General features: G+C 33.8%; 1 protein-coding gene across 2 annotated transcripts; it reads right to left on the bottom strand.

Moving 5' to 3' along the window:
• Nucleotides 1-5803: 5803 nt before the first annotated feature.
• On the bottom strand, nucleotides 5804-21737 carry LOC123694855 (G1/S-specific cyclin-E). 2 transcript variants are annotated; one of them, XM_045640456.1, is made up of 9 exons: nucleotides 21526-21737; nucleotides 20708-20756; nucleotides 20567-20633; nucleotides 20220-20497; nucleotides 19522-19723; nucleotides 14107-14218; nucleotides 13291-13722; nucleotides 10341-10546; nucleotides 5804-9310 (listed from the first exon to the last, which is right to left on the bottom strand). In XM_045640456.1, exons 2-9 carry the CDS (start codon nucleotides 20719-20721, stop codon nucleotides 9143-9145), a joined length of 1479 nt encoding a protein of 492 aa, XP_045496412.1. In that variant the 5' UTR covers nucleotides 20722-20756; nucleotides 21526-21737; the 3' UTR covers nucleotides 5804-9142. The 2 variants fall into 2 exon arrangements, with proteins under 2 accessions (XP_045496412.1, XP_045496418.1); XM_045640462.1 differs by lacking the exon at nucleotides 21526-21737 and adding an exon at nucleotides 20963-21306.
• Nucleotides 21738-21931: the final 194 nt, after the last annotated feature.

The raw sequence follows: 21931 nt of genomic DNA, 5'->3' as shown, positions 1-21931 counted from the left end.
TTATGGAAAAATTTTGTCAAGTTCTATGTACAAAAAAAAATGTGTCTCGAGATATGTACGTGTGTGAAAAGTCCTTTAAAAAATTGCTGGTAGGTAATGTTAACAGTTTTTACTGTTCTGTGGTTAATAGGAACATTGTACGCTTCTTATTTCAAGTATTAGTAGATTTTAAAGGAAGAATTTTAAATCGTCCTAATACAATAATTGCACATCACATATACGTGTGCATATCTAATATATAAAAATCAATGCCACTTTTCGTTGTAATTCCATAACTCGAGAACGGCTGAACCGATTTCGATAATTCTTTTTTTATTATATTCCTTGAAGTACGAGGATGGTTCTTATGTAGAGAAAACGTTAATATGTACCACGGGCGAAGCCGGGGCGGACCGCTAGTATTTTATAAATATAACTAAGTAGCTGTGCCCGATAGACGATAGAGATAACCTTAAATATTCACCATCTTTGGCAACCCTTATTAGCGGCTGGATTTAATTAGGATTATAATAAATGAATAATAAAAATTAGGATATATAATTATGATACTTAATTAATAGAAAAAAATTAGATTTAATTTGATATATGATTCATAAATATGCGTTATGAACGTATAAATGAATCGAAATCACACCTGTTTGCACCAGGCAGCCAGGTGAAAAGCGGCAACCGTGAATTTTTTGAATCTTTATATCATTTGCCGTGATGTAGACTACATTTTATATAAAAAACAAGTGAACGAAATTTTTTCACAAAAATTGATTAGAAAAAATTTAATTAAACATGCTTGATGCCAAATTTTGACTGTCAACCTAGTCGATATAATATTATATACTTAGATTACAAAATAAAAGACAGATGGAGCGTTGCCGAACTAAACCGAATAATTTATCGTCATTTTCAATAAAGCTATGTGTGCTGTCATTTCGCCGCTGCACTGTACGTACACGGTGCTTTTGTGTGCGTGTAATGTTGCCAGATATTGAAAAATTTCCCAAATTTTTCCCCGACTACGCAAAAAAGAGGGTTATGTTTTTCGAGTTTATGGATGTATGTATAATATTTCTTTGACACGCCCTGCAGTATAAACCATTGGACCGATTTTGAGTTGTGAGGTTTCATTGCAATGACCTGAATTATTATGTTAGTGGCGGTAGTGACGTAGGCTATATACATAAATGAGAAGTCAAGTTTTAATTTTTATTTAAATTCTTTTATTACATAAAGTACCTGCCTACTAAAGTTATATATGGACAAAAAAATTGTATTCAATTTTTTATTAAATAAATTACATAAAAAAAGTTTCAATATTAACTATAATAATTATACTATTTTTTATTTTTCATAATATATGAATACGAATAGCGGTAGTTTTTAGTCGAGAATACGGGACATTTTATTTTCATCATATCCATCATGGAGTTCACATAAATTGAATCGCTAGCGAAAACGACTATGACGTTTTTAAGCTTTATAAAAGTAACAAAATAATGTATTATGCTTATTAAAATAATCTAATAATTATCATGAACCTTTAGTGCACTATACAAATAATCACATTCACGATCGAAAAATCCAACAGCATTACCCTGAAGATCTTTTAACCATTTTACCGTTTTACCAATAAAAATGGCAAATTCATTTTCAAAATACTGGCAACATACGTTGAAGTTTTGTATTCCTTCATATCTGTAAAATTATTATTCGTATTAAAGAAATAAATCAGCCAAATAATCTACAGAAAACCTGTGAAACGATGTTTTATCTTTTTTTTTGTTTTCGGGAACAAATTTTACAGCGTTTTATTATCACAAGACGGCATTTTTTTTACTAAAATTGCAAACCCTTTTTGACGTATTGCATGACACTATATGCGCTATAGCACTGGTGCAGCGACGTATTTGTTTTTGATTTCGTATTTTCTTTGACAAGGGCGACGGGCGGTTGTCATGCTCCATCTGTACTTTATTTTGTAATCTAAGATTATATAATATATTCTCTTAATTATAAATATCCATAAAATTTTTGTTTCATCAACTATGAACGCACTGATCCTGCTGTGGGATCTAGTACTACTACCCGTGAATTTTAAGTACCTAGTCGTTAAGTTTACTCATTTATTTTTAAGCAAACTCCAAATAAATCTATATCTATACATATAATAAATCTGTAGAAGGGTCAATTCTGTACATTGAAAGTATTGAAAAAATAAATACCAGGGGGTGTTACTGGATCGATACCAAACCCAAACGAACACCAAAATAAGAAGTATCGAAATCGGTTTATTCGTTCACGCGTGATGCAGTGACCAAGGAAAATAGGGATTCATTTTTATATGTATAGAGATTTGGATTTTGTTAACGGTTTTATAGCGTCATTTGAATGCATAATATTATATTGATGGGTTTTGCTTTTATTTTAAAATTTTGAGAGTAGAAAACTCAGAGTATGAGGCGGAATTCGAACCTGTCTCTTTCATCCTGTCGCTCAGACGACTGATCACTTCAATTTTCATTTTATGTGTAATGATCATATCAGTCATAAACTTATCTGGACCGGTAGCTAAAGAAGGAACTTACGATTCTAAGAAATAAATCTATATCTATACATATAATAAATCTGTAGAAGGGTCAATTCTGTACATTGAAAATATTGAAAACATAAATACCAGGGGGTGTTACTGGATCGATACCAAACCCAAATATGTGCTTAAAAAAATTTTTGTCTGTCTCTGTATGTTCAGGCATCACGTGAAAACTAACGGTTCGATTTCGATGAAACTTGGTATAATTATACCTTATTATCCTGGGCGTAAAATAGGATACTTTTTATCCTGAAAAAATACGTAGAAAAAAATTAATCTTAATTTTTCAGTTTTATCCATAGACGTCCATGTCTATGGACGTGTTCGTGTGTTCGCGGTTCTACAGAACGTCTGTTCTGTTCAAGAAGCTTATATCTTATACACTGGAGATTTCGGTATGAACATTTGACGTGTAACAAGAAAATTGTTGTGTTTTATCACTTTCACATCTAACTTGGTATTGCCACTGTTAATACGAAGTTTTCCCAAGGCTACTATGTATGCCGTAATATTCTGTGCAAAAGGTTAGTTTTTGTACATGAGTTTGTTGATAAATTGCCAACAACGTCATTCAGAAGCATTGTTGGATGAGACAATTATTATTTATGCTAAATGAAATAAGTATCTGGACCAATTATTAAAAAGCGATACTCCCTGATTATGGGTAGTTACCATAATAAAATTGTAGCAACTCTCACTTTGAAAATATGGCATAAGTGTCAAAAAAATTGCGTCGCTTCGAATATTTAAGTTAATATTGTTGCGTATTTAATAAATATTTTCCGAATATAAATAATGTATTGCATTGTGAAAAATTGCAGAAGTGTTTGGACACCAAATTCTGGCATAGAATTTCACAGGCAAGTGTATATTTACGTTATTTACAATATTCCTCAATACTCCTGCATTTACCTGTTTAGAATCATTTCAATGGCAAAAATTGTAAAATTTTGCATCATTTTAGAAAGCAGTCATGTTAAATTTGTTATTTTCCTAATACTTTATCATTTTTCAACAAGTTTTCAATAAACAAAATTAACAAGTAAGGTAACCATGATGACGAGTTTATATGGATAGTGAAGAGAATATATTGTAATAACAATATTATGATGAAATTTAGAACACCATTTTCAAGATTTTTACTAGTAATGAAACAACACTCGACATCGGTATTGCACTCACATGTAGTTATAAGATTGTTCGTTTTTACATTGAAATTTAGACTTTTTTAACTTACCTCATATTTTTTGTTTTAGGTATTTCAGCTTTCCAAAAAGTAAAATAAAAAGAAATATATGTGCCCATCAAGGGTAAAATTACTGAGGATTACGACCCAGAAAAAATACCTTTTGAAAAATAAACTTTGTAAAGTTATCTGAAATTTTTGCAAGGCTGCTATAAACAGTTTTACTTTGATGTTTTTGGCTTGAAGTTGACCCGTCGAGGCAACGCGTTTAAAAAGAAGATCTGAGTAGCTTTACAATTTGGTAAATAGCATCTGATGCAAAACACAACTTTCCTCTATTTACAAAGGATTATAATGCTATAATATATCGGTTCATATCCAAGCTTATTGTATCCAAAAGTTATTTAAAACTATCATTCTCTACCAATACAGTATGTCCAGTAATATTATAATATAAATACTGTTAAAAATATATGTCGTTATTATTTAAAGACCATGATTTTTAGTTTTTTCTATTTCGAAAAATCCTGAATATACAAACCAGTGTGGTCACCCACAGAAAGAGACAAAAAACAACACTGACGTCATTCAAGGTTATATTTTCTTGTGACAAGTTAATGGTCATAGTGCAATCTCCAGTGTATAAGATATAAGCTTCTTGGTTCTGTTATAGAACCGCGAACACACGTTTCGTATTATTATAGGCCTAGCCGTATTTGGGTCCAATAGATATTTATAAGATGTCATTATCAGAGTTACTCAAAATGGAGAAATAAACCATCCACGCGAAGACCGACATCCGCGCGGACGGAGTCGCGGGCGGAAGCTAGTACATATAATAAATCTGTAGAAGGGTCAATTCTGTACATTGAAAATATTGAAAAAATAAATAGCAGGGGGTGTTACTGCATCGATACCAAACCCAAATATGTGATTAAAAAATTTTTTGTCTGTCTGTCTGTATGTGAAGGCATCACGTGAAAACTAACGGTTCGATTTCGATGAAACTTGGTATTACCTTATTATCCTGGGCATAAAATAGGATACTTTTTACCCCGGAAAAATACGTAAAAAAAAATAAATCTTAATATTTCTTACTTTTTCCGCGCGGACGGAGTCGCGGGCGGAAGCTAGTATAAAATATTATACTGAGATTTCAATTGAGAGGAGTGGATCAAATGTCAATTTATTATTTAGCTTAAGTTTTATAATTTTAAGCTATTAGTTGTATACGTAGTATATTATTATTAGTCTGTGCTATTAGATATAATAAAACCTGTTCGCTTGAGATCTGGCCTGAGACACTTCCTACTAATATTATAAAGGCGAAAGTTTATAAGTATGGATGTTTGTTACTCTTTCACGTAAAAACTACTGAACCGATTACAATGAAATTTAGCACACATATAGAGGGTAACTTGGATTAACACATAGGATAGTTTTTATCCCGGAAATCCCACGGGAACGGGAACTATGCGGGTTTTCCTTTGCAAACGTGGGCGAAGCCGCGGGCGGAAATCTAGTTTATTAATAAAGCCTATTCGGTGATGAAAGATATTTCTCATCGTAAAATAATTTGGTTCAATAGTTTCGCAAGCCATTCACTGCAATCTTCACTGTCCAGCATTTCATTATATTAATATCTTGATTTCATAAGTTTGTAAGGAAAATAGTGTGACTAAGGGCGCGTTTATATGACATGGAATGTTACCGCGCGGCGAAAGTACGGTGACCGCGCGGCGGCCGCGCGCTCAGCCACGCCACTGCGAACCCGGACCATTTCCAGTTGAACGTAACATAAATTTGCTATAACTGAACAGCCACCGCGCGGTCGCCGCGCGGCGGCCGCGCGGTGACCGCGCTCGTCGTCTAACTGCAGCCTAATGGGATTGTTTTTTGTTACAGAATGGCGAACCCACGCCAGTGAATACCAGTTATGAATAGCTGCCATCAAGCACCAGTGATATTACATTGTAATTTAGTATTTTGTATCGTTTTAATATAGGTATTGTTTTTAAAATAAAACACTGTCGTTTGATTGAAAAAGATCATCAACACCATTTATTTAATACTATTCGCCATTCAAAATTACATCAAAACGAGTGGAACGATGTACTATTGCACTATACAAACACTTCCACTATGAGATCACACACGCTTTGGCAAAACTGCGAGCGTTTGTATGACGGCGCCTTACACTAGGGCCTTTCACACACGTAAACTTATTGAAAAATTTAGTCAGTTCTATGTACAAAAAAAAATGTGTCTTGAGGAATTTACGTGTGCGAAAAGGCTTTTAAAAAATTGCTGGAAATGTTAATAGGAACATTATATGCATCTTATTTGCATAAAGGTTTTTTTATTCAAGTATTAGTAGATTTTATTGGAAGCATTTCAAATCGCCGCTATACAATCGCTCGTGAACGCCAGTGACCAAAGTCCAGAGACAAAGTTACAAATAAATTGATATAAAATAACTTATTCCTATTCGCTATGAATATGGTTAAATTTTTATATATTAACAATCTAAGTCTTATTTATAAGGCGAGCCCGCCTTGGGTTATAAGCGTAATCGTTGGACTTATTCCTACAATTTTTATTTACTAAATGAGCATCTATCGGCACCGCAAATTTTGCTAAATTGTGATAATTCTGCATTTTTCGCTCTAAAATATACAGATGTCAGTTTTACATAAGAATCACTCGAAACAAGTATGTCATATAAATAATAAAATAATATATTCTGTGCGTCCGATAGAACCCCAATACCCGGATAATTGTTCAAACTTGAACTACAAACTCAATTTCTATTTTTCTCAGTTGTACAACTGATTTTATTTTTTATGTAACATCAATTATTAAGTAAATTAAATAAAGAACATGCAGTTTTGTAAGCATACAACGTTTCAAATACATGCTATGTACTGAACATTTTTTAAATTATAACACATTTCTATAACAAGTTGTTCACTAATTTTAAGTGAGTCAAAATAACATTAAGTCAGTTCTATTCAACATAGCATCAGTGCTATTGAAAGTTAACATTTAGAAATATATACAGTTAGAAAATTGTATAAATAATAAAGCAATAAGCGACTTAAAATACGAAAATGATGTGATTTGTTTCATGGAATTTAAACAAATTAAAAATAATCAGTATATAAGCTTCTTATTTAATTTTATAGATATTATTTTCCATGTTAATCGAAATATTATTTCAATTATAATTTGGACCTACTTAGTCTATTACCGAGATAATTTATATAAATTTGAATTAATTTACGATAAATATTTCGCTACTAATTTAACATCTGGTTAAAGCTCTTATCCAGAAGTCTTTGGCTAATAATGTTAACATTGCATTGGAAAAAGGAGGGCTTGATGTAATAAACCATAAATGATTTTTTATTATTTCTTAATAAAAGGCATGCAAGTAAGTAGTTGCATTGATTCTTATTACTATGATCTGTTTTATAAAAATATATTTGCAATTTGTGAATATGAAATTGGAATGTAAGAAAGATTAATGAATCTTACGTCGAGATTAATTTTTGTACACGAACCTATTATTAAACTATAATTTTTTCAGTTGAATTAATTTTTTCGAAAGTATTTTTTATAATTTGACCGACCTCATAATATGTGTTAGTAACATGCACAATCAGGCATTAGTATTTTAGTATATTAATTTGCCAAACCACACTTTAGTATAAAGTTAGTAATATGAGGTCGTTTTTTACTGAAATTCTGTACCAAATTATATTTTATTTCAAGTAATATTTTTTTAATCTGGATAAATCATTTACTTATGTTAACAAATTTTATATTGATAAGTTTATATAATAAATTAGTGCTTCACATAACATATGTGATAGGAGACAGATGTTCCTGTTATTGACAAAGAAAGAAGTTTAAACTAATATTTACAATTATAAGTAGTTTTGTAATTACATAATATAATATATTAAGGTATTATGCTTTGGCTATTTACAAATTTAGGTACCATTTCCATAAAAAAAAAATTGAAAAATAAATACACACATATTCAGTTTTGGACAAAGCATCTAGCATAAGTTAATTTTGAAATTTTAATCGTGAGCAAGTTCTGATTTACCGTTATTTAAATAAATTTTTATATTTCCTTTAAAATACCGAAAATTTCTTCAACTAGGCCGTCTATTAGCCCTAATATCTTCAACATTTAATTTTGTTTTTACAACAATAAATTGCTAGCTGAAAATAATATTTTAATATGCCTTCCTAGATGATTTTAAATGTTAGCCTTACGAAAAGGAAAAATTCATTTATTTATTTTTTTACGATTTCATACCGAAAAATGTTTTTTATTTAAATAAACATTTCATTTTTTCTGCATGCAATAATGGTAGCAAAAAAAAAAAAAAAAACTTTATGTAAATTCTAATGGTTTGATGATGAGAAAGATGTAAAAACTTTTCTTTATAAACAATGTTAGTGCCATAACTTGAAGACATTGTATTAGATTTATTCACTTATACCTTGTTTCCTTTCTCAGCCTTTCTCAGAGCAAAAGTAGTAGATAAAGATTTTCTAAGACAGCTTCAATTAATTTTTATAAACAGTTAATGTTTATTTTTTCCTAGTAACATATGGATTTTTTATTGAGTTTAAAGTACTCTTAAATCATTAACTCCATTTGAATTCATTATCACATTCCTGTAATGCATAGCATTAAGTCTTGATTACCTTAGAATAAAATGTTTATTACAGTTCGATTCAAACTTAATGGCGGTTCGGAAGTTAGGTGCAGGTGCGAGTGCGGGTGCGCACAGCCCCCCTAGACAAGTGGCTTTCTGTGAGCGTAAAGTTTAATAGAATCGATTATGAATGTGTGAGATTGACGTAAGCTGGAGATACGTGTATCGTGATACGTGCTCTGGTCACTTAATGTCCCGCTAATACCTAAAATTGTTTTGTGCGCATCGGATCGTACGATGTTCCGAGCCGCCATTAAGTTTGAATCGTACTATAATTTGAAATGAACCCATTCTAGTTGTCTGGGTTCATTTCTAATAGTAGTTCATCTATCTCAAAAAATATAATCGCCAACCTTTAGGAGAAACGAGTTTACACAAATCAGACATTACATATCACTTTACAGTTATCAGTGACATGCATCACTTAGGTCAGTCTTTCCCTTACTGAATACCTGTGTATTCTATCAATTTAACCAATAAAAGTTATGGTACAGTTTCCACATTTAACATCGTTATACTATAGTATATGACCATCATTTTTTATCATTATTATACTTCACAGTTCTAACTGTCCCATCACTATAAACACAATAATCTACAGTTTATTCACAACACTAGTCACTTTCACTGGCTTCATCAGACTTCTCCGAGCCTCATTTCAGGTAGCGGAGACAGTCTTGTGGAGGGTGTAGCGGAGGGGGTCTTAGGGCTCTTGTGGTCGGACTGCGGCGGCGTGGGCGGGTACACGTGCTGCGGGGCGGAGTCCTGGCTGCTGCTCTCTAGCATCAGCTCGTAGACTTTATCCTGGGAATAAATGTGGTGTTAAACATTATTTACTTTTTAAGAAATTCCGAGGGCAAAGTATGTACATTGTTTGATAATACAAATCAATGTATGGTACATATTATTATTCTTATGTCGGGCGCAATGTTTTGTTTTCGAACCAAGCTGGCCACACACATTCACTTTTTTCGGAATCTAAATGAACCTGAATGTTTTGCTTTTAAATGGAAAAAAAATACCGTTCTTTTTTATAATTTTTATGTAAGCTGTGCAAGTTCCCCGGCAAATGAAATGAATGTCTTTAGAATCGTCGCTATGCTGCGTTATACGATATACGAGAGTAATAGAGTATCATATGAGCACATAATTGTCGGGTTCCAAACGGGAGTTAAATTATTTAGTATTTTTATTTAGTTGAATAAATGAATGTTCTAGTTTAATTAATAATTATGGTTTTATGGCATTCAAATGATTTATAAATATAAATTTATAAAGAATAGAAAAAATGGACCCTCGTGGTCACGAGTGTCCGAGTTGGTCAGGCATCCGCCCCGGAATGGCGCGAACGGATGCGGGTTCGACGAGACCCGCCTCGTGATCGAATTTTATAAATTTACTAGCTGCTCCGCGCGGTTTCACCCCCGTAGCTCCACCCCTGTTGGTCATAACGTGATGACACATAGCCTATAACTTTCCTCGATAAATCCATACTAATATTATAAATGCGAAAGTAACTCTGTCTGTCTGTTACTCAATCAGTAATTTACTGAACTAATTTTCATTAAATTTGGTATGGATATTTTTTGATACCCGAGGAAGGACATAGGATACTTTTTATCCCGGGAAAATCACGCAATCCCGGAAATCCCACGGGAACGGGAACTATGAAGGTTTTTCTTTGACTGCGCGGGCGAAGCCGCGGGCGGAAACCTAGTGGGCTACATAACAGCGAAAGAATTTTTCAAATCGGACCAGTAGTTCCCGAGATTAGCGCGTTCAAACAAATAAACTGTTCAGCTTTATAATATTAGTATATGTTCTAGCTACTCACAAACATGTCCAGCGTGACGTTGTGCGCCTGTATGCGGTGGCTCTCGTCCAGGTTGAGGTCGGGGCAGATGAGCTGCAGGCCGGCGGCGCGCTGCACGTGCTCGCCGTCCGCGCCGCGCACCACGCGCACCCCGCCCGCCCGCTGCACTACAAGCGCGAACGGCTGCAGCCACGCGTAGCTGGGGGATAGCGCTTCCCAGCTGTAGCCTGGACAATATAGAGTTTATTATTGAAAAAAGTTTGTAGACAAACGGGTAAACGTGTAGCTGGGGGATAGCGCTTCCCAGCTGTAGCCTGGACAATATAGAGTTTATTATTGAAAAAAGTTTGTAGACAAACGGGTAAACGTGTAGCTGGGGGATAGCGCTTCCCAGCTGTAGCCTGGACAATATAGAGTTTATTATTGAAAAAAGTTTGTAGACAAACGGGTAAACGTGTAGCTGGGGGATAGCGCTTCCCAGCTGTAGCCTGGACAATGTTATAGCGTTTATTATTGAAAAAAGTTTGTAGACAAACGGGTAAACGTGTAGCTGGGGGATAGCGCTTCCCAGCTGTAGCCTGGACAATATTAGCGTTTATTATTGAAAAAAGCTTGTAGACAAACGGGTAAACGTGTAACTGGGTAGGGATTCCCAGCTGTAGCCTGTACGATATTAATACTTATTATTATTTAAAAAAAAACCTGTAGACAAACGGGTAAAGCCACGTGTAGCTGGGGATAGGGCTTCCCAGCTGTAGCCTGGACAATGTTATATAGCGTTTATTATTTAAAAAAAAGCTTGTAGACAAACGGGTATACGTGTAGCTGGGAGATAGAGCTTCCCAGCTGTAGCCTGGACAATGTTATAGCGTTTATTTTTGAAAAAAGGTTGTAGACAAACGGGTAACCGTGTAGCTGGGTGATAGGGCTTCCCAGCTGTAGCCTGGACAATGTTATAGCGTTTATTATTGAAAAAAGTTTGTAGACAAACGGGTAAACGTGTAGCTGGGGGATAGCGCTTCCCAGCTGTAGCCTGGACAATATTAGCGTTTATTATTGAAAAAAGCTTGTAGACAAACGGGTAAACGTGTAACTGGGTAGGGATTCCCAGCTGTAGCCTGTACGATATTAATACTTATTATTATTTAAAAAAAAACCTGTAGACAAACGGGTAAAGCCACGTGTAGCTGGGGATAGGGCTTCCCAGCTGTAGCCTGGACAATGTTATATAGCGTTTATTATTTAAAAAAAAGCTTGTAGACAAACGGGTATACGTGTAGCTGGGAGATAGAGCTTCCCAGCTGTAGCCTGGACAATGTTTTAGCGTTTATTTTTGAAAAAAGGTTGTAGACAAACGGGTAACCGTGTAGCTGGGTGATAGGGCTTCCCAGCTGTAGCCTGGACAATGTTATAGCGTTTATTATTGAAAAAAGTTTGTAGACAAACGGGTAAACGTGTAGCTGGGAGATAGGGCTTCCCAGCTGTAGCCTGGACAATGTTATAGCGTTTATTTTTGAAAAAAGGTTGTAGACAAACGGGTAAACGTGTAGCTGGGTGATAACGCTTCCCAGCTGTAGCCTGGACAATATAGAGTTTATTATTTAAAAAAAGCTTGTAGACAAACGGGTAAACGTGTAGCTGGGTAGGGCTTCCCAGCTGTAGCATGGACAATATTATAGCGTTTATTATTGAAAAAAGGTTGTAGACAAACGGATAAACGTGTAGCTGGGTGATAGCGCTTCCCAGCTGTAGCCTGGACAATGTTATAGCGTTTATTATTTAAAAAAAAGCTGGTAGACAAACGGGTATATGTGTAGCTGGGTGATAGGGCTTCCCAGCTGTAGCCTGGACAATATTATAGCGTTTATTATTGAAAAAAGGTTGTAGACAAACGGGTAAACGTGTAGCTGGGTGATAGCGCTTCCCAGCTGTAGCCTGGACAATGTTTTAGCGTTTATTATTTAAAACCTGTAGACAAACGGGTTAAGCCACATTTAGTTGGGGGACAGGGCTTCCCAGCTGTAGCCTGGACAATATTTGTGGCTTGAGTTTTTGCAAGAAAAGGAGTAGGTGGACCACATAACTTGACCATGTTAAAATAACATAACAAGAAACAACTAGTTATTCGGATATTTTATTTAAAATGAGAAAATTATTTTCTATATATGTATCTTCATGAATTCATGTGGAATTCATCATGTTGTTGTTGTCAAGCCAATTCATATTAAGGTAGGTTGCGCTCCAGAGAGAGAGAAAATAGTAAGTTATCGGAGAAATAGTAGCTTTTATTGTAAAACTGTTATCGTGCATAAATACGCAAATCAAGATGCGGGATGAAAGCTAATACATTAATTAATTTATATGATAAATTTATAACTATACCAATGAACTAGACGATAGTACTACAGTGCTTATTTATACTATACTTTTAATACATAATTTTTAGAATGCGAATGCTAATTGCTAAATTTGCTCCTTATCGAACAATTCGTTTCTACAAATTAGGTTTATACGTCCAACAGCTATAGGTCACTATGCACATATTAGAGGTCAATTTTGAGAGCCTTATTTCAATCATAAGTCAATTTTTAACAATCAGCAACAAAGGACGATTTGACTATACTTACAAAGAACAATTTTTAATGACGTACCTACGTCCAACCAAAACAATATCATCATCAAGCATCAACAAAAATTAAGAAAAAAAAAATATATACGGTCGAATTGAGAACCTCCTCCTCCTCCTTTTTTGAAGTCGGTTAAAAACTAATTACAATAATCTAACTGAATAAAACACATATTTTTTGCGTTTGAATCATCCGTATAGATTTATAAAAATGCCGAAAATGTACAACCAAATTGCTCTTTCCAAAGGAGCAATACTGAGCGATACATAATTAACATAGTATTCATCCCTTACAAATAATATACCTTTCCGATAAATTATAAACATAATAAAAATTCAACTCACCCGACACGCGCATAGCCAGATCCTTATTAAACGCGTGCGCTATAGCCGCGGCCGCGACCGCACTATACGCGAACTGGTTCACGTCAACATGTAACACGGCAAGATCCACCAACTGGCCACACACCACGAACTCCAGCGACGAATATTGGGGAAACACGAACGTATATCCTCTTAACGCATTCGCTCCCACATCCCTTTCACCGAGCAGTCTTCTTTTTGCACTTCTACCCTCACTGGCCAATTGCATGTATATGTTCAACCAGCTGTTTATCGTTATGGGTGTTATACTCCAGGATAGAACTTTCAGGATTAGTTGCTCTTCTAAAAGGATCTCGTCTGTGGTACATGCGCCATCGGTTACGTACGCGAATTCACCGATCTTAGGCGGGTATACCTCTTCCACTTTTGCTGCTATGAAGAGGCATGTTATACCTGAAATAATTAAATTTTTCTAGAAATTCTATAAACACTTAAAAGTGTTGTATGCTTCTTTAATAATATACAGAGGAATTAAGTTGTTTTATATACCTAAAAATTATTAACCATGAACATTTTAGTAAGTCAAACTATAATTTTATAAAAACGAATATAATTTAATTATAAAAAGAAACAATGGCTGCCAATTTTAACTAAGTCGAGGTCATTAATAGAACTCTGAAGTATCATTCAATACCAAATATTACGTCGAAATACAAAAAACAATGCCACTTGGAATGATTACGCCAATTTTTTGGCAGTCGTGTTAACAGAAAGTTAAAAATATAACCTATAGTTATTGACTATATTCTTAAATAGTACATAAAAACAGGTTCTCACCGATAAGCTGCAAGCAGCCCTTCTGCACATCGTCAGTGTTGGACAGGTATCGGTCGACGTAGTCCACGGTCAGGTGAAACGTTTCTCTATGCAGTTTGTATACTTCACATACCTATAGAGCAAAATAAAAGTTTTAATTATCTATAACATACCTTATTTATTCGTTGAGGAACAGTTTCCTAAAGATATTTTTGGGGCTAAGGCTATTTCTACCAGTCTACTGGATTGGCCAGTAGTTAAACCTAAAAGATGATTTGGGCCTGATGTTTGGTATTAAGGTTGAATAATACAAACTTTATTTGTGTGTGTGTGTGGAAATTTATGTGTGAAAATCACGTGCACAATTATGATCTGTACATAATAAACAGTAGGTAGGTACTCATTACAAAGTACGTGGTTATAGCAGTGTTTGTAGCAGCACTTACTACAGAGTTAGGATATCCCAACAAGCTAATCATCTTCTTGTCAGTTACTGTTATTGAAATAGAATTTAAAATACGCTAATGTAAAAGAGTATGTTACAAACATGAAAATATTTTTTATTTATTGCAAGTATATAAGACGTAAATATCAAAATATTATATTTGTATAAGTTTAAGGTATTTGCTACGAAATCTCGGCTACGCTGCTACAATCGTAGCTCGCGCTTCTACTGTAGAAAATGGGTCATATCAACATAGACATTTTATTGTAATTTAGTTATTTACATCAGTTGTAAAAACTAGCAACGAGATAAAGTTGTATATTTATATACCGATAAAGGAAACCGCACATTTGTCCGCTCACACGCTTTCGAACCGCAATTTCACACTTGTATTTAATTCAATTACAATACTATACTTACTAGTCTTTTTGAAGTTAATGATTTTAAAAGTCTATTAAAAATTATATTATTACCCGTGTTTTTCATAGCTGTTGTGTATTAAATACATCAGAATTATAGAACAGTTCAATTTCATAATAAAAAGTTGCATATAAGTTCGATTCTCTTTGGGGTCTAAATCGAAATAAATAATTTTGATTGTGTGTACAATATATTCTCAGCATCGTTATATACTATTCTTCAGATTTTATTGAACGTTTAAAATAAATTTATTTTAATTCGAACGACATGTGGAACTATTATCGACGAAGTGTTAGCGAATTATGTTGATAGTGGCAGGTAATCCATAAATAACGTCAAGGTCAAAGTTTTACGTTTCAAGCAATGAGGCGATTGGCGAAATTTACTGACGATTTTAATTATAAACAATAGTAAATAGATAATTGCATATAAGTTGTATGGGACAATAGCAATAAATGCGAACCTTTTATATTGGTCCCTCGAGTAGGATTTCATCAAATAATAATATAACGTTCAAATGCGTAAAATTTGAAAGTTAGGCCAACACACGAAAGCTTTCAGTTTTGTAAGCCCTGTTTGTTCACAGATATTTAATTTTATAAATTTTATATCTCTAATTTTTCGCTAATAAATATGGTTATTGCGGTTATAGTTTGTAGTCAGTAACTATGAAGCGATTGTTTAAACTATGATGCCAAAATTTCCAGTAAGAAAACAGAAAGCTAAAATTCATAAACCGAATAATTCATCGCGCACAATATGTCCCAATACGTTACTGTTTTCAAGTGTAACCGAAGGGAATCTAAATTTTATTCAAATTGAGGGGCCCGCCGGCGGCGCCGGGAGGCGTGAATTTCATATCACACATTTAAACGTCGCCTCACTTTAAACTTTTATTTTATATCGACTCTAAAGTGGTCCCTAGACGGTAATGCAAGCGTGACAAGCGTTTACGTGAATTGGCATGAGCATTTAAAAATATAAAATTATGCATTTTTATACATTTCGCGTCCAGCCTTATTTAAATTCATAAGATAAAAAAATGCTCTAGGCTTTTGGATGACAGCAACCGATCTAAAGGATCATGCTGCGTCAGTCTAACTTTCAGGATATAAAACTAGAAAGCTTCACTAATCTAGCTAGCTGCACGTGGTTTGCAAGACACCACGTAACGCATGTCATGCTGCATTGTGTAGGGACGACATAAATGCGTTTACATATCAACCCTTGCTCTACCACCCCATTGTTCGAAACCGGATGAAAGTTGCCACGCAAGGTGGCGTTCGTAATCTGTTGCGATGAATGTAAACAAAATTACAGCTATAGTGTGGCAGTAAATTTTAAAGATAAACAAAGATTATACTCGTAAATTATCTTTTGATTATGTAGATCAGTATTATTTGGGAAAATTTATGACATTTTTAAGAATTATTAGTACGTTAAACATATGCTATTCCGTAAGATCTATATCTAGTAAGAGGGGTGACCACCCTGAGTATGCTACGGTTCACGAATTTTCTTAATATAATTAAAATGAGCGTTAATGAACTACCGACGATATTATTTCTTGTCCCTTACTTTAAAGCTTATTGATTCGAGTGAGTTGATCGAGTTATTATTCGTGTGAATATGGAGCTTTATTTTTAAACAGAGAACCTTCGCAGGGAACAACAACGTTCTCACTACGTTTTATCAATTATAAAAGTTAACTATTTCGATTCTTCGTGACTATACCAGAAATATCACGAAAATCTTAACCGAGCATGGAACACGAAATATAACACAGAAAAACGTTGCAGCGTATATCACGTTGCTATACCAGTCAAATTCTAATTCTATTATCATAACAACAAGGGAACCGTAATAATTTTCACCCCTGTACAAATATATCTGCTGGGTTTCTTTCAACGGCTCATTAGATTAGTAGCTCATTCAATTGAAATTAATAGAGCAACTTTAGTCTTGCAAAGTATTTTAATCTCATTGCACTTCATTATCATCAGCCCATAAATGTTCCTACTTCAGGAACACGGGCCTTTAAGGGTAAGGTCATAAATCCACCACGCTGGCTAAGTGCGGGTTGACGGATGTCACATGTCGTCAAACTTTTATTTCTTCGACATGTCCGTTTCCTCACGGTGTTTTCCTGCACCTTTTCACCTATTGAGATGCAATAAAATGAAAAATTCATGGAAAATTATAAACTTTACTTACTCAAAATTCGTATAGGTATGAAACGGCAGTTTTTATACATAATTTTCGTCAGTTAAACAAAAATAAACAAAATATCGAATTAATTTTAAATTTTAATATTAAATTATCAGCAGTATGATTGTCAATATTATGTAATTACTATTCAGTAATTTCTAATGAGGACGTATGAATCAATTCTTAAAAACATTGCATTGCAGGTACATTGCACTTACGAAGTTGATCTTAATTCGTATTTGCTAAGCTAGCACACAAAATCATGTCAAGACATCATCAATGTTTACACCAAATTTGAAGTACGTATGTAATTAATTAATGACGTAAGTACCATTCTTATATCATCTATACATATAATAAATCTGTAGAAGGGTCAATTCTGTACATTGAAAATATTGATAAAATAAATAGCAGGGGGTGTTACTGGATCGATACCAAACCCAAATATGTGATTAAAAATTTTTTGTCTGTCTGTCTGTCTTTCTGTCTGTCTGTCTGTATGTGAAGGCATCACGTAAAAACTAACGGTTCGATTTTGATGAAACTTGGTATAATTGTACCTTATTATCCTGGGCATAAAATAGGATACTTTTTATCCCGGAAAAATACGTAGAAAAAAATGAATCTTTATTTTTCTTAATTTTTCCGCGCGGACGGAGTCGCGGGCGGAAGCTAGTACGAAATATATTTGGTATAATATTTTGCGATTTCGCCTTATTATAATAAGTTTTCTGCACAATAAGTTATCTAGTCTTAGTCAAAGTGGTTAAAAAAGGATGATGAGAGTGGTTAATAAACTAAATAGGTACGAATAAATTCAGTTTAATTAATAATTTTCGCGCATTTCTTCTACCAAGAAACCGTTTTTTCGCCTTTATTAATGATGGTTAATGAATCGAGTTCTGATCCGTGACAAATTCTGCATCCAAGAACCTATCAAGAACACTACACAATATTTTATGGTCTTTAAAAGTGCGATATTATTTAATTCAAGAGGTCACCACCGTGCCTCACGATTGCGAACCGTCAAAAGTAAAACGAGGGAATGATGCAGCAATTATCGTTAAATCATTTCTCTAACTTGAGAAACGTCACAAGAAATAGTTCGAGCAGATGAAATAGAAATAAAAGATTGCAAATAGGTACAATAGCATACGTAAAACCATCTTGTGCTTGAGGTCATTGAACGCCGCAAAAAGGGGTCATCGCCCGCGGGTATCCTACAATTATTGCATGAAACCGTCCCAAAATTTATTTTACAATGTCTCCTGGTTATTCTTTTTTCTTAATATATTGTTCTACAGGGTGCTACGATGTCCTAGTGGCGTGCTGAATCAGGTTATCGAGATACGGCCATTAAAAAAACTATTTACTTTAGTTTTGGATTTTTGGCAATAAAATACGACTGACCTCAGAAAATAACATATGATGAGGTTTTTCAAAAAACTCTGTGGTTTGTTAGTTAGTTAAAGTATGCGTTTTATGCATATCTAACTTACTAAATGTGTTCAAACGAACTCTCTTACTATGCACATTCTTATAGCATTCTAACTACGTATTTTTTTAAAGAAGGCATAATTTTCGAAAACATTTCAAAATTTCTAATACGAAATTAAATATTCCAGGTGTAGATTAAAAATACGCGCGCCAAATAAATTTGCTTTGAATGCGTAATTGCGATAATTGTATAGAAATGCTAAGAACCCACTTTCGTCGTATTTAGCGTCACGTAAAGTTTTTCTATTTTCAGTGCTATAAATAAAATGTACTGTGTGACGAATTCTGGAGTTTTTTTTATCTGTAGGACACCCACCTGAGATTCTATAGATAAGAACCTATTTTAATTGGGAAATGTATGAAATCTAGATATTCCAAAGACATCTAGATAAGGCTTGGTATACATTTGTGATTTGATAGATAATGTTTTGTGCATTTGCAAAACTTGTTAATGTATGACTTACCTTATCATTTCTGGGAAATGCAGCATGAAAAATGATATTTTTAAAGTAAATGTTCTTAATATGTATATAATTTGGGATTTGCAGAAAAATATGTTTTTTATAAACACTAGACATTTTTGTTTGCAAAACAATTACCTAATTAAATATATTGTAAACATAGAAATTAGAAACTGCACTGCATAATAATTAAAATTATTTAATTATATATTATCAGCTGACTATTCTTTGAAAAAATCTTAAAAGCTAATAACCAAGCAAATGCACTAAAATCCTGCTACAGGAAAGTTAATTTCAAACAACTATTCAATACATATTTAACATTAACTGTCTCTTATTTTAAATTGTTATCCAAATGAATTAAAATTTAAAACAAATCCAATAACAATTTAAAACTAAACTTACCTCGTTCAACCAGTCCAATAAAATGGCTCTCATTCTCGGTTGCAAATTGGGGTGATTATCAAACATATTGGGGTTCTTCTTCATGCTGGACAGAGCATCACATTCACACATACTCCGCCACACATCCGCTGGGTCTGCCCAGGACAGCCCGGGGAGGGGACACTTGCGTTTGGGAGGCGATGGGCATTGGGGCTTAGTGGTGCTACAAAATTATATGTGGTTAACAATTAGGTTCATAAATATATGCGAAGTTGTTTTTAATCTAGTATATAAAGTAATAAGATCCACTAGATAAAAAAATGTATTTGTTTTTAAACGAGTATATAATGTACAATAAATGAAGGGATACAGCAACAACAGTCAGTATTTTATAAGTTAGATATCCACTAGGTAAATGTATATGTTATTGTTTTGTTAGAGTATAATATAATGTATTATGAAGTGATTCATATAGTCACTATTTTATTAGTTAGGTATATGCTATGCCAAAGCACTTTGAAAGTGGCAAAGTTTATCAACAGGTTCTTAAATAGGTCATGACATTATCAAACTTCTTAAGTTACAATTAAAATGTTGTTGTATGTTATCTACTATTATTAGAAATTTTTGATACATTCATAAATTGCTATTTCAAGGTATAGTTATTTAAATTTCTCATGTTATTCTTAAATATTGATTGTAATAAGAAGAATAGATACCTGGGCCTTTTGTTAGAGTGTGGTGTAGAGTCACCTCTCACCACATTTTCCAAGGGACTAAGAACACAGTTTGGTAGTTCAGGTATACTCGGTGGGCTTAGAAAACTATCTGCATTATAATCTATGTCTGTATAAACACTCCTTGGTTGTTCACTGCTTGTGTACACTTCATCATCACTGGAGCAAGATGATGATTCAACAACTACATTATGAGCTGCCTGATCATGTAATTCATCTTCTAATTTTTGTGAAATCTTCGCTGGGGGCATGTTCTCAACCTATAAGTTATCAACATATTACTAAAATGTATTCCTATCATATAAACATGAGAGAGATATAAATTATACCTCATCATCTGTGGAGTTTCTCTTCCTCTTCAGGTTCAATCTCTTATCACCGGTTTCACAGGAGGAACTGCAAGTATTTGTGATAAGTAAACAATGCACATCAAGGTCAAAAAGTGCAAAAATATAGTCAGGTGTACATACCCTGCCTGAGCCATTGTAGAGGGCGATTATAGAACTGGAAATGCTTCCACTGCGTAAAAAATATCATACATTATTAATCTTCTAATAGTATGTAAGGTAATAATATGTACATCTTGAAATAATAGGTCAAAATTTACCGCATGTCATGATCAAATTAAAAATAGGGTTATGTCAGTTGACAACCGAAATTGAGGACATATCGCTAATTATTGTTGAACTATACTATACTACGCATATAACAGAAAAACCCATTACCTAAAATATCGACGAAATCACAAGAAAAATGAGAGCTCTACGAGGGTGTACGGGCAGCGTGCCCCCTGCAGGTTGGCGGGAGAATTTTTTTCAAGAGTCATTTAAATGCATATTTACGATTAAAATTCAATATATTTTGTGTTTTATAGTCACTACGATACTTGATTGTGAATTTAAGATCACCAAAATGTGAAATCTTATGAATCAGCTGGCGTAAAAAATGCCACGAATCCGTCACAATCGCGCGCGAAATCCTCCCGTCAGCGCCATTAGACACGTCGCTAGCTTGGGTTTCTGTAGCCATCCACTTATGGAAATTGATAAAAATAGAACGTACATGACAATATCTGATCATAGGAGTACCTACTAGTAATTTAATACCATTTAAAAACGCAAATTTACACCAAGATATGCGTAAATGTCTCAAGCATAATTGGCTTGATAAATCACCCGCCTCAGATTTATAACCTAATTATGCATCAAAGGCTAAAAATTATAATTCTTTGCTTGCACTAAATGATAAACTATATCCTGAAGATTCTAATTCTAATGTAATAACATACCTGGTCATTCACAAATTGTATGAAATTCCATAAACTAAGATTTCCTTGTGCACTACCTGTTGATGCTATTACTTATATCACAAAATCACAACTTTTTGTATTGTTTTTTAACACCTTAACTAAACCTTGATAAAATATTTGAAGAAATGATAGATATAATGCAATTTCTCACACTAAATTCCTATTTTTAAGCTTTCCACGGATCGATAACGCCCGGCTTTCCGCGCGAAAATGTCGCGGTAAAACTTTGGTCTTCTACAAGCTAACCGTTACCTAACTTCATGTTTGTTTCTTCTGAAAATGTATGTCAAGATGAGTACGTTCCGTTTTTTTAAATTTTCGTTCATTTTATATTTACTGAAAATAGTTAAAAAATATTTGGTTTATTTTATAAATAAAAATGCTC

This window comes from Colias croceus, chromosome 1, assembly GCF_905220415.1.
Source record: "Colias croceus chromosome 1, ilColCroc2.1".
In the NCBI taxonomy this organism is placed as follows: Eukaryota; Metazoa; Arthropoda; class Insecta; order Lepidoptera; family Pieridae; genus Colias; species Colias croceus.
This window is presented reverse-complemented; position numbering and strand designations above follow the sequence as displayed.